The sequence below is a fragment of the Aythya marila genome, assembly GCF_965140915.1.
Source record: "Aythya marila genome assembly, chromosome: 3".
Lineage (NCBI taxonomy): Eukaryota > Metazoa > Chordata > Aves > Anseriformes > Anatidae > Aythya > Aythya marila.
Genome location: NC_139044.1, coordinates 56,386,843 through 56,399,439, shown reverse-complemented (window position 1 = coordinate 56,399,439; position 12,597 = coordinate 56,386,843). Strand labels below are relative to the sequence as shown.

The following is a 12,597-nucleotide window of genomic DNA, read 5'->3' as shown; positions in this document are numbered from 1 at the left end:
AAATAAAGGTAAGAACACCCCAGTGGAGATAAGAAACTAATCTTTAATGGTTATAGCTGGTCACAGTCCATTATGGTGTTAGGCTAGTCGTATGCCATGGTGTTAGAATTATGACAACATACCAGTTCTGTGGTTCTGTCCCCACATGGTATTATTGGAGAAATAAACTGGTTTAGTCTGATAATATCTCATGAGGCCAAAATGCGATCCACAATTTAGCTGCTACTCACACTCTTAGGGGTGCTCCTTGTGCAGGAAAGCAGCACAACAAAGATCTTCTGACAATGTACTGGAACGCCAGTAAACTTGGAAAATGCAAAGAACACATGAAAACTAGACACCTCATGCATGTAACTGTATATTTATTTCTTTTTAAAGAACACTCCTTAAATGTATTGTAAGTCAATATACAAACTTGGTTTCACAGAATTATAATCCACTAAATAGCACAAAATATAATCCAGATTGTTGGTTTCTTTCATGTGTATGTGTGTGTGAGAGTGTGTGTGTGTGAGAGTGTGTGTGCACACGCACGCATGCTGCTGGTGGTAGTGGTAACCCACCACAGATGTTCAAACACAAGCCTGGGCTCCTACTGACTTTCCTCTGGATCAAACCTTACACAGATGGAGACCCTGCTCTGGAAGACTGTGACTTTCTGGCCCATGAATCCTGCTCCTTGAAGATGCCAGGGTGGTGGTGCTGTCTGCTTAGCTGGAAGGGCCATCATGCTCCTCCATCCACAGGACGGGGAGCCTCCCCTACAGCTGACTCAGGTGTCGCAGTGGGAAGTGACCAGCTGCTGGTGTTCAAGTGTGAGGAAATGTCATTTTTCCTCCTCCGAGTCCCTTGCTCACACTCCGGGGCACCTCTGCGTGACACCTAAGCTCCACGCTCAGCTTGGGCAGAGGCACCGCGGATGCTCGCAAGCTGGGGACTGCTGGGGCTCAGTGTGGTGCCGCTTGTCCGGCTCCTCACCCAGCCCCATGCGGCCATAGGGGCCTTGCCACCCTGTTTTTGGAGAGGGAGGAGCAGGTGAAGTTGTGGCCTGATGGCCTGCCTGCCTTGGAGCCAGTGGTGCCCCCACTCAGCGCCTGCATGGCACGGCCGACCTGGCGTGTGCGGGTGAGTTACGCAGCCGGCACCAGTGATGCACTTGTACATATCTACATGGGGTGGAATGTTTTCCCATAGCTTTTTAAAGGAGTATCTAGATCAACATGTTCACATAAGACCAAATACTTTTAATATATTTATAACTGTTTTATAAAGCTTTGAAAAAACTCACAATAGCACATTGTTTTACTTTAATGCTTTACGGTACTATCAGTTTAAAATCACAATCAGCACTTAAGTTATAGTCAATCCAGCAAACAAGAGACAAAAAAAAATTACAAGAGTTAAGAACTGACTGATACATCCTTTATCTTTTTTTTTTTTTAACTAATGCATAAGTGCAGAATAAGATAAGATACTCTAGTTTAAATATCTTGTTTTACAATATACATTTTGTTCTAATTACGCAACAGTAAATCCCATGCTTCACATAGAAAAGCAATCCACAACATTAAGAAAAAAATTTACAATTTATGAAACAAAGTAAATAAATATTAGTATTACAGAATCAGAGCTGTACATAAAAGCTGTTCAGTTTTAATCATATAAAAATATGTTTTAGTGCAACCTCACATATATTGATGCTGTTTTGCTTTACATCATTTAGATCCAAGTGTCCAAAAAAGGAAAGAAATTACATTTATTACAAAGCAGATACACAAATTCTAAAATATGTACAAATTACTGCTAAAAAAATGCTTATAAGAATATAAGCAAAGTAAAGAAAAGGCACAAACATCTGTACAATTTAAAAGTACCAGACCCAATAAGAATTTCAAATTTAATTTTGGTCAGGCTCATGATGACTTGTTATTTTATCTAATTCTTTTGATATAACAAAAGTATATATAATAGCAAACTACTGTAACTTAGAACAGGCATGCTGTAAAGTTGAATACTTCTTCTATCTCTAGAAAAAAAAGTGGGGTAAATGTATGGGTGAAAGTCTCCATGCATCTCAGATCAATGTGGCTTGCTCTTCTCAGACGACGGATCTTTTCTTTCCTGTGTGCTTGATGGGGGCTCATTCCTGCTGTGAAAGCCCATCTGTCGGATGTCCACAAAGCTCTTGTTGTAAAAGGTGGGATGGGCTAGCGCAGTCTGTGATGTACCAAAACTGTCCTGTTCACCACCGTGCAAGTCAGGATGGGTGGCTGAGGCACAGGTCTGGCCCGGCTCAGATCCACTAAAGTGTTTAATGCTAAAATGTGCACTTTCTGAGGGTTTCTGGTGAGGCTCAGAAGGCCTCTGTGGCTGCTCTGCCCCATGCAGAGCGGCTTCTTCTGTGGCGATTCGCAGAGAGGCTATGGCTTTCGTACAAGTCTGTATGTTCTCCTCCTGCTCCCCCTCTGTCGCTATTACACTGTCCTCTGAAGTGCTCTGTGTCAGCAACAGCAACGGAGAGGAGGGTGCACTGGAGGGAGCGGTCGGGTGCAAGCTGTGCGGAGAGGTACGCTTCTCGTGATGCTTAGAAACACCGTATGACTCTTTCGTGAGGATTTCTGCAGGTCCTCTTTGCTTCTCCTCAGAGCCCTCCCTCTGCAGGGCAAGAGTGGACGGAGGATGTAAACCTGAAAGGGCCACAGGTACTGAATGGACCATCTGAATACCCCCAATAGGCATCATGGGGATGGGTGCTCGGATTTGTTGCTGGGAGTGTAGTGGAAGGTGGCTGAAGACGTAGTCATTCGGACCTTCGGGGAATGGGCTAGACCCGTGGTGCTCCATAGTTCCTTTTTCTCCATATACGCTGAAGTAAGGCCCCTGAGACAATCCCCTCCTCTGTAACCAGAAAAACAAAAGAAACATCAGCGCTGCCACTAGCAAAATTCTTGTCACACTGCCAAACCACCTATCTGCTTTCCTGTGCAACACAGCCTCCTGTTCACACAGCACCTTTCATCCAGATGGATCCCAAAGCGTCTGGAAAACTCCACTAATTGCTTATCCAAACAACATAGGAGGTTTTGCTTAGCTCAGCCCTGCAGGGCTCTTGCCTCTGAGGTGAAATGCAGCAGCTAGTTAAGTGTTCAGCAATACAATGCAGCAATTTAGGTCAGGAAGTGAAGAGTATTATATTCAACTGAAACTGCAGAGAGAATTTGGGGTAGATAGAGTTTCATTCCCCAAGAGAAATTTGGCCAGGATATCCATCTTACCCTCTGTTTTGGTAAACTGCGCAAACTGTGCTGGTATTGGCAGTCTGCATTGGGTATATCTCTCTTTTCTGTAGAGAAATGCACATCTGAATGTTCCCTGTTTGCCACCAGTATGGGAAGAATCTGACTGCACATACCCAAGTTCTTTCTGTTGAAAAGTCCTGCTCTGAAGCCCAAGGGAAAGGACTTCATCCTCCTACCCCCACTGTTAAGCTTTACCCATCCACCTCCTTGAGAAAAGAGGACAAGTATTTCCAGGGAAGTTCAAATATTTCTGTGCAAAGAAGACTCAAGATTTTATAGTCATTAACACACTGGAGCACCATTCTGGCCTATCTGTAAACAATAAATAATAACAAAAGCACAGGCATTAACTCTGAGTGAAAGTGATGATTCTGTAGTGGGGACACTCACCCACTCATAATGGGATTAAGAAGAATGAAGGATTTTGTAATGGCTAATAAAAAACAATCGCACTGTACTGACTTTTTCAGTGTCTTCCCATTAGTTCCTGCCTTGGAAGAATGAATAGCTTCATCTCCACTCTGCATTAAATATGCCTTGGGCGTTTGGGTTTCTCTTTTTTTCATTCTTAACTTTTAAAATTTGTTTTCCATCTGATGATTAAGTATCATTTATTGTTGAACAGAGAAATAACGATGACAGAAGTGGAGGATGACATTTGCATAATTGTATGTGGGATTTGGCCACACAGCTCTCGGGGATGCCCATAGGAAATCAAATGAACACAAATACCCATCTCTGCTCTGCAAATTGACCGAACACCTATCAGTTGCCCAGAGCCCCAGTCCTGGTATGGCAGCCTAAGGACTGTGCTGCTAAATGCCAATGCACTGCAGTGGCAGCACTTCACTGCTGCGAAATCCTAGCTCTCAAAGCATTAAGCAACCTCTTGATCCCATCCTAGGGAATGGGTTTAGGGGGCAATTAAAGATTCAGTTTCTGTGCTACCCCGTGGCTGAATCTCACTGTGCTCAGATGCTTTGTCCTGTTTAATATAAATCAATGCTGAGACAGGAAGAGTGACCCATAATCATCAGACTTGAACTTAAAAGATGCTATTATTCTGAGAATAATCTAATTCTGGGAATTTTCCTATTCAGAAAGCAAGACACTTGAGTCTCATAAAAGAGAAACTGTCATAAGAAAGTACAGTGACAGCACGTTATACTGCTGAAAGGGGAAAAATTTACAGAATAAACTAGAATTGCCAAGCCACAAGACATAGTTCATTTACCCTGTCAGCCCTTCCCATCACTAACCTCACCTCTGCACAGTTATTTGCCCCCCTTTTTTTTCCATCTTTGTTCTGTCAACCCGTTTCTCAGTCATGTTGTCCTTTTGGCTGTTTCCTAAGCCATGACATTTATCACTATTGCATCTGATGTAAACTTGGGCCAAGGGAAATAGAGCAAAAGCAACCAAAACAAAAGGAGTAAAACTCATTGAAGACCAAACTTAGTCATACTCATATCTCTAATTGAGAAAGACACTGTCTTCACGTTGTACCCTGCCACAGCTTTGAAAGGGAGTAAGACATCACTCTGTCCTTGCCAGACAGAGGTAGTTAACATGATAGAAACTGCTATATGCTCCAAGATCAGCAGTTATCATCCAATGTATGTCTCATGCCTTACTTTTACAGAGACAGTGACAGTGTCCACTGGATGCCTTCCAAGCCTGCCTAAGCACGTATCAGATTATCTTTCTCTAGCTCTGGCAGATGAGTTTTGAAAGGGCCATCATAAATGGTTACAGGCATTAATAAGTGTTCACACCTTTCATCCTATTTTTAAAATAGTCACAGCCAACACGGGTTCATGAGGAGAAAGTCTAGTTTAATTAACTTAATTCTCTTTTATGACAAGGTTACCCACCTAGTTGACCAAGGGAAGCCAGCTGATATAATCTTTTGGGATTTCAGTGAAATTTTCAATACTGTTTCTCACAGTATTTTCTGGACTAATGTCCATCATTCAGCTAGGCAAAAACATAATGTACAGGTGTACAATTGGCTGATGTGTCTGGCTCAAAGGCTTGTAGTTAATGGGGTTACATTAGGCTGGCGGCCAGTCACCAGTGGGGTTCCATGGGGCTGCATTTCAGGGCCAGTTCTCTTCAGTATTTTTATAAATGACTTAGATGCATGATACAAAGGTATACTAAGTAAGTTTGCAGATGACACGAAACTGGGAGGAGCTGTTGATTCCCTTGAGGGTAGAGAGTCCATGGTGAGCAATCTTGACAAATGAGAGACCTGGGCAATCACCAACCACATCAAGTTTAACAAGAGCAAGTGCTGGACTCTGCATCTGGGACAGGGCAACCCTGGATATATGTACAGAGTAGGGGACCAGAGGCTGGAGAGCAGCCCCACAGAAAGGGATCTGGGGGTTCTGGTTGACATCAAGTTGAACACAACCCAGCAGTGTGCCCTGGCAGCCAAAAGGCACAACCATGTCCTTGGGTGCACTGAGCACAGCACGGCTGGCTGGTCGAGGGAAGGGGTTGTCCTGCTCTGCTGTGCGCTGGTGTGGCCTCACCTCGAGTGCTGTGTGCAGCTCTCAATGGTGCCACAATGGATGGAAGGACGTGAAATTGTTAGAGATTGTCCAAAGGAGGGCTACAAAGATGGTAGAGGGTCTAGAGGGCAAGACATATGAGGAGCAGCTGAGGGCCCTTGGTTTGCTCAGCCCCGAGCAGAGCAGGCTGAGGTGAGGCCTCATGGCGGCCTGCGGCTCCCTCACGAGGGGAGCGGAGGGGCAGGCGCTGAGCTCTGCTCTCTGGGGACAGCGACAGGACCCGAGGGAACGGCATGGAGCTGGGACAGGGGAGGGTCAGGATGGGGGTTAGGGAAAGGTTCTGCACCCAGAGGGTGGTCGGGCACTGGGACAGGCTCCCCAGGGCAGGGGTCATGGCACTGAGCCTGCCAGACTTCAGGAAGCATTCGGAGAACGCTCTCAGACATATGGTCTGATTTTTGGGTGGTCCTGTGCAGACCCAAGAGTTAGACCCTGTGATCCTTGTGGGTCACTTCCAACTCAAGATATTCTATGATTCTATATCCTTTACAAATATCTAACATTTTCATACATACAGACACACAGGGGGTTGTTTAGCCTGGAGAAGAGGAGGCTAAGGGGCGACCTTATCGCACTCTACAGGTCCCTTAAAGGAGGCTGTAGCGAGGTGGGGGTTGGTCTGTTCTTCCACGTGCCTGGCGACAGGACGAGGAGGAATGGGCTAAAGTTGCACCAGGGGAGGTTTAGGTTGGATGTTAGGAAGAACTTCTTTACTGAGAGAGTTGTTAGGCATTGGAATGGGCTGCCCAGGGAAGTGGTGGAGTCACCATCCCTGGAGGTCTTTAAAGGACTTCTAAAGATGTAGAGCTTAGTGATATGGGTTAGTGGAGGACTGGTTAGTGTTAGGTCAGAGGTTGGACTAGATGATCTTAGAGGTCTTTTCCAACCTAGATGATTCTGTGATTCTGTGACATACACACATTCACAGGGGAGAGACTGAATGTTAGATGATCTCTTCTTTTAACAAACATTCTGAAAATCTGAAGACCTTATTCTCGTGGCAGTATTAGATCTCAACACTGACTACAGTAAGGAAAGTCATAGTATCTTTTTGCTGTACAGTCAGAATGGATTGCTATCAGCGCAGTGAGATGAGTTCCTCTCTTTGTCAGCCAAGAGGAATCCTTTTAATCTTCTATTAATTCTCATTTGTTGCAGCTTAGTGTATTTCCCTCCAACTCCGGGTGACATAATTTTCAAAACAACAATATTCTGTAGGAGCTTTTTACTGAGCTAACCTGATCATAAAGATACACCTCCACACCACACGCCTGAGCAAAGCCATATCCAACTTCACAGAGTGCCTCAAGGGAAAATACCAGTACATCACCTGATGACTGGTACATCACCCAAAACAGGCTATGGGGAATTAAGAGGAAGACCATGTTTCTCAGACAAATGCCCTTCACAGGCATCCTCTTGGCAGCCCCAGATTCCCTTTAGACTACAACTTGCAAATATATGGTGCATGAAAAAAACAACACTTTGATTACCATATCTTAACATACTTGAGTCTTTTTAAAGTTAAAAACTAAAAAACATTGAACTTGATGTGGAAATTTGGTAACAGAGAACATCATTATCAATGTGCTTTCTAAAAGACATGATGCTCAATAAAGTGACTGAAATCTATGTGGACTTCAGTTTCAGGATCAACTTGATTTGCAGTGCTATTAAGAATGCACTACAGCAGGCGACATACATCAGTGGACCTATTTACAGTTCATCTGGACTTCGGGACTTTTATGCTGGCTTTCTGTACAGGAATGCATTTCACTCAAGACAATAAAGTATTCAGTGTTTGGGAAGGGATCTAATATTCCTATGTCTGGGATGATCAAAGGACCTTAGTCCTAGTGCCTTTCAAGTGTATATAGAGGTGCCTAATTCCCTTCAGCCCTTCTGAATACATTGAGACAGGCATCAGACTTCAAAATGAAAGAAAGGTGCAACAAAATAGCAACACAAGCAGACTCTAGATAAACTTACATCAATAAAGCAAATTGCATTAATTTCCTACTCAGCAACTGCTTGTGAAAACCAGCAAAGAAGGCAAAAAAAATCCACTACCTCCTAGAAGCCAAAGAAGTTGCTAGTGTCAAGTATTTGCTGCTTACAGCAAGGTATATTCACAGTCTTCCTGTGGCTAGTCCTGGGACTGGAAGAAAAGGAAAGAGCTTTTGTCTGCATGAAGAGGTAATGGGGTGTACCAGGAGTGGGGAAAAGCAGGAGGAGAGTGAAACGATTGATGCTGCACCTATTGTTCACAATATGTGTATTGTGGGGTTGGAGAGGAAGATTAGTTTGGACTCACCCTATAGTCCCTTCTCACTCACTTGAATGCCCACTCACAGTTTAAGTGCACCTGGTGCACTCCTCGAGCACATTCTCCAGCTTAATGTCATCTGAAAATTATCCAGCTCACTTATTCCAAGAACGCTCTGTGATGTGAGTCAAAGCACAATAAATATGACAATAGAGACATTCACTTCCAAAGCACATTCCTATCCAAACTAAAATGCTAACAGAGTCGCACTCAAGCTGAATAAAAGCAGCATTCCCTTTTCTCCTTTTTCCCTCACTACTGGTATAAAATAGACTAGAGAGAAGAATCATAGCCCTGCAATACTGGCACCAGCCTTCTCAGAAAGAAAAGAAACTTCTGCCATTGACAGAATAGAAGATCCCAAATGTATTTAGAGAGAAATGGTGATGTGCCTTTAAATTTAAAGATGGCAATTTAACTTGCCAAAGCCAAACATGCACTCACATCGACAAGAGCCTTGGGCTACTTTGGAGAGAGTATCCTATTGCAAGAGTTCATCTTGTTATTAACTGCCAAAGGAAAAACGATATTTTTCTGTATTGTTGTCTATAGTCTACAAAAATAGTTACTTTCCCATGCTCTTTTCCACTTCCTAAAGAAATAATTTCAACTGCTTTCTATATGGTGATTTCAATGTCAAAGCTCATTGCACAAGACCGCCAAACAGCATGAACATTCAAGGTGAAGAAACATGAAGGGGAACCAGATAAGCACTGGCCAAAGAGACTAGAGTAAATACATCAATTTCAATGGAGAAGAAAGAAAAGTGGCTTCTTCTGGTAACTTCAGGCACCAGAACACAAAAATCCTCTAATTCCTGCAAGGACTGGGAACCCAATGCAGCTCTGAAACAGGAAGCAGGATTGCAAGCTGGCATCTGTATCACTGATACAGTTGTTAATTATGTTCTGATTTGCTGGATTTCACTTCTCTGAAAGTGAAAAACATGCTTTATTCCTTTATCTTTTCTAACAGTTTCATTTATAGCAAGCTCAGGTGTTATCTGTCTTCCCACACACTGAGTGCATTAATGTGTATTTCACCTAAACTCAACTTCTGTTTGGCTCAAGTATATCATCTGGAAAGGCTTCAAGAGGCAAGGAATCCATCTTTTTTTCCTCACTGTGTTTGTTGAGATGGGCAGTCATCTTCAACTCTAATTCCCTCATTTAAATTTGCCCAGGCTCCACTTCCAGTGACACCAGTGTTCAGGGTCTAGTGACTGTACTGAGGTCTAGGCTTCTCTCAAAACACTCAACATGCCATTGAGTGCTTTCTGTAGGACAAATGCCTGATCGTACCTCAAAAATAAGGTAAGTGTTAAGAGCCCATCTGGCATGGTGAAGAGCAATTTCCAAAAGAAGGAGCTAAGGGTGCTAAAAGAGTCTTTGCAATGTGCTAAACGCCTTGCTGGAAGGTGTACATAACAAGGCAAATATTACAGCAAGAATTGTCACATCGCCAAGGGTGACTGTTACATACCCTTTTGCCAACATCATCACACATCCAAAATCTCTACTACAGGATGACAGTGGAAGTGTCTTATGCAGGACATTAGGGACTTAAACTTTCTATACAATGTCAGCTGTAGCATCTCATAGTGTTAGGTCAGAGGTTGGACTAGATGATCTTGGAGGTCTCTTCCAACCCAGATGATTCTGTGCGATTATGTGTGTGATATAATCCCTTCCACTCAATACTGAGGCATTATGACTTTTAAACTGGTGGCTGTTTATCCTTTTTTGTACTTACTTTGTCGATATGGCTGATAACTGCATTTGTATCCTCTCTCAGCTACACAGCAATTCTGCCTGGGAGAGCACAGCAGGGTTTCAATGTGCCCTTCCCCAAGGACAGCTTAGGAAGCCACCCCTCTAAGCTTCTCTCTCCAACAACTTACCAGACCATGATACCACATCTAAGATAAGGGAGAGGGACCAGATGTGAGGCCAGGAGGAGGTGGCTGGGGCAAGGATGGAGTTTGGTGACAGAGGCCTGACACAGGCTCTGGCCAAGGGCAGAATAGGCTCTGCACAGGATTGCAGGAACCTATGTTGTTATCTCCTACATACCTAGCTACTCATATTGCAACTTCCCTAACCCTCCTGAAAAGCCACTTTTGGATCTGCCAAGCTTGCACTCCTCAGCACTGTTTGATCCATCCCTGCTCCAGCCACCTTGGCCCAGCTGTGTTCCTCGCTGCATTGCCAGGTGCAGTTATCAAATCTGCCCAAGCCCAGCTTCCCCAGCCTATCTCTGTAGAGAAATTCAAGCTAGAGCTCTGTAAATGCTAATTCAGATCTTCTCCTCTACAGAGAAGAGCCATAATTACACAAAGAGTAAAGAAGACTGGTGACAGAGAGGAGAGGAGGAGGAGAGGAGGGCAGCCCTGTCAGGGGCTGACGTGGTGGCAGCCTGTCACAACTTCCCTGTATTGGTTCCGCACACCAGTTAGTGAGGTAGGCAGGGAGAGGGCAGCAGCATCAGCAAACACGGCAAAGGAAGCATACTCCATATATAAATAAACGTATACACAGTAAGGCCATTTCCTAACTCCAAAGACCAAATTTACTTGTAGACAGAGTGCTTTGTGAATGCTAGGGCCTGTCAAAAGAGACGAGTCGGCAGTTTCTGAGAGCTTATTTACTGAACAGGAACAGCACAGACAGCAGCTGTGCAAGTTTTGCATATTTCCATTTCCACTCAGACAGTTGTGTCCCTGCCGGAACAGCCAGTTGTGATGGTGCTTTCTGCAGGGCAGACAGCTGTCTGCTCCTGTCACACAGTAATATCCTTTAAACTTCAGCCACAGATCCTGATTTAGATGGGCACCCTGCTTTTCAAAGGGGTTCCATTTATTTTAGTGTTTTTATTGCATTAAACAATACTTCAGGGATGGGCACCATACTGCAGTATAAGGGCCTTGAGACCTGATCTGGGCTTGATCCCATCTGACAGTCTGGGAGGTAAAAGGTTTTACAGTGCTGTAACAAGCCCCACACACCATGTAAGCTTCCTGGGACATTTTAAAATAAAGACAGGGGCAGTTAATGCAAGCCAGCCTAATTTCATTGAAGCTAATGGAACTACTCTGATGTGTACCAAGTGAAGATTTGACCCTTAGGCTGACTGTATTGCATCTAAATGAATCAGCGTCCTGACTTGGTCCCTGCCTATTCCAAATTTCTTGCATTCATTCCTGGATTTCCCACTCAAGTTCAAAGCTTATGCTTTCTTTTTTTTTTTTTACAAAGCTGCCAAGTTTTTCAAAATACTATATGCAGATTAGGCAAGAGCACTGGTTTTGACAACAGGAGTAAAAATACTCTTTCATACTTACTGAATGCCCCACTGGAATAGATTCGGACTGTAAGTATTGACCCATGGACAACGCTGGATTATGGTATAAGCCCCTCCTGGGAGATGCCGCTCTAACCGAGGCCATGTATCTCCTCTCTCGCCTAGGAGACAAATCTCTTCTAACAGACGCATCTTTCCCTGGTGACATTGGTCTCCGTGGTGATAGGTGACGTCTCGGTGAAACGTCCCGTCTTGGTGATAACTCTCTCCTCAGCACAGCCTCCTTCCGCGGGGAAAGGTGCCTCATGGGTGAAATATCTCTCCGGGGTGACAGATGCCTTCTGGGTGATAAATCCCCTTTTGGCATTAAATACCTCTTTGGTGAGTTATCTCTATACGGTGAAGAATCATAGCCAGGGGATGACTGCCGACTGGAAGGTGAGAGGTCCCTCGGAGATGAACCGGGGTCTAACGAAAGCACATAATCCTCATCCATGCAGCTAGGTATGTCTAACTTGTCTTTGTCGGGCTCTGAATCAGTGCTTTTACTCTGGAAAAACCTCTGGTATTCTGTCATTTGTGAGTCTTCACAGGAGTCGCTTGGTGTTATAAGCTGAGTAACCTGAATGCTAGGTAAGGTGACCAAATAACTGATGAGGGAGGAGTGTCCCACGGAAAGAGAGCCCTCAGGGGAAGCCCCCTGCGATGCCCCAGCCGAGTTCACCGACAGGGAGGAGAACCGAGGAGGCTGCGGGCTGGTGCTTCTTGATCTGGTTTTTGGTGTTGAGTCTCCCTGAGTATCATCAAAGTCATCGTCATCTTCATCATCTTCGTCGTTGTCATCACCATCCTCACCATCTGACTCCTCTGCATCAGAAAACTGATGCTCTGCTGACAGGCCTGCCAAGTTGCTACTCTTCTCCGCCTCTTGCTGCATGTCCTCCATGTTTTCTGAAATAGCCACGACAAGTCAAAATGGTGAGCACATGCAATATTTCTCACTCCTGCCACATTCACTCCCCACCCAGAACACCTGGTGCCATCGCTGGATGCTTTTCATCTGGGATGGCTAAATAAAGCCATTCTTAATGGT

The 12,597-nt window shown here is 44.4% G+C and overlaps 1 protein-coding gene across 4 annotated transcripts in view; it reads right to left on the bottom strand.

The window, feature by feature from the left end:
- Positions 1-345: 345 nt before the first annotated feature.
- The window catches only part of HIVEP2 (HIVEP zinc finger 2), a 134,622-nt gene continuing 122,370 nt past the window's right edge, over positions 346-12,597 (bottom strand). For all 4 annotated transcript variants that reach the window (XM_082756095.1, XM_082756094.1, XM_082756096.1 and 1 more), the window contains 2 exons: positions 11,545-12,455; positions 346-2,898 (listed from right to left, as the gene is read on the bottom strand). In XM_082756095.1, coding sequence (XP_082612221.1) covers positions 2,080-2,898; positions 11,545-12,455 — 1,730 coding nt within the window. In that variant the 3' untranslated portion in view covers positions 346-2,079. The remainder of the gene's footprint in view (positions 2,899-11,544; positions 12,456-12,597) is intronic.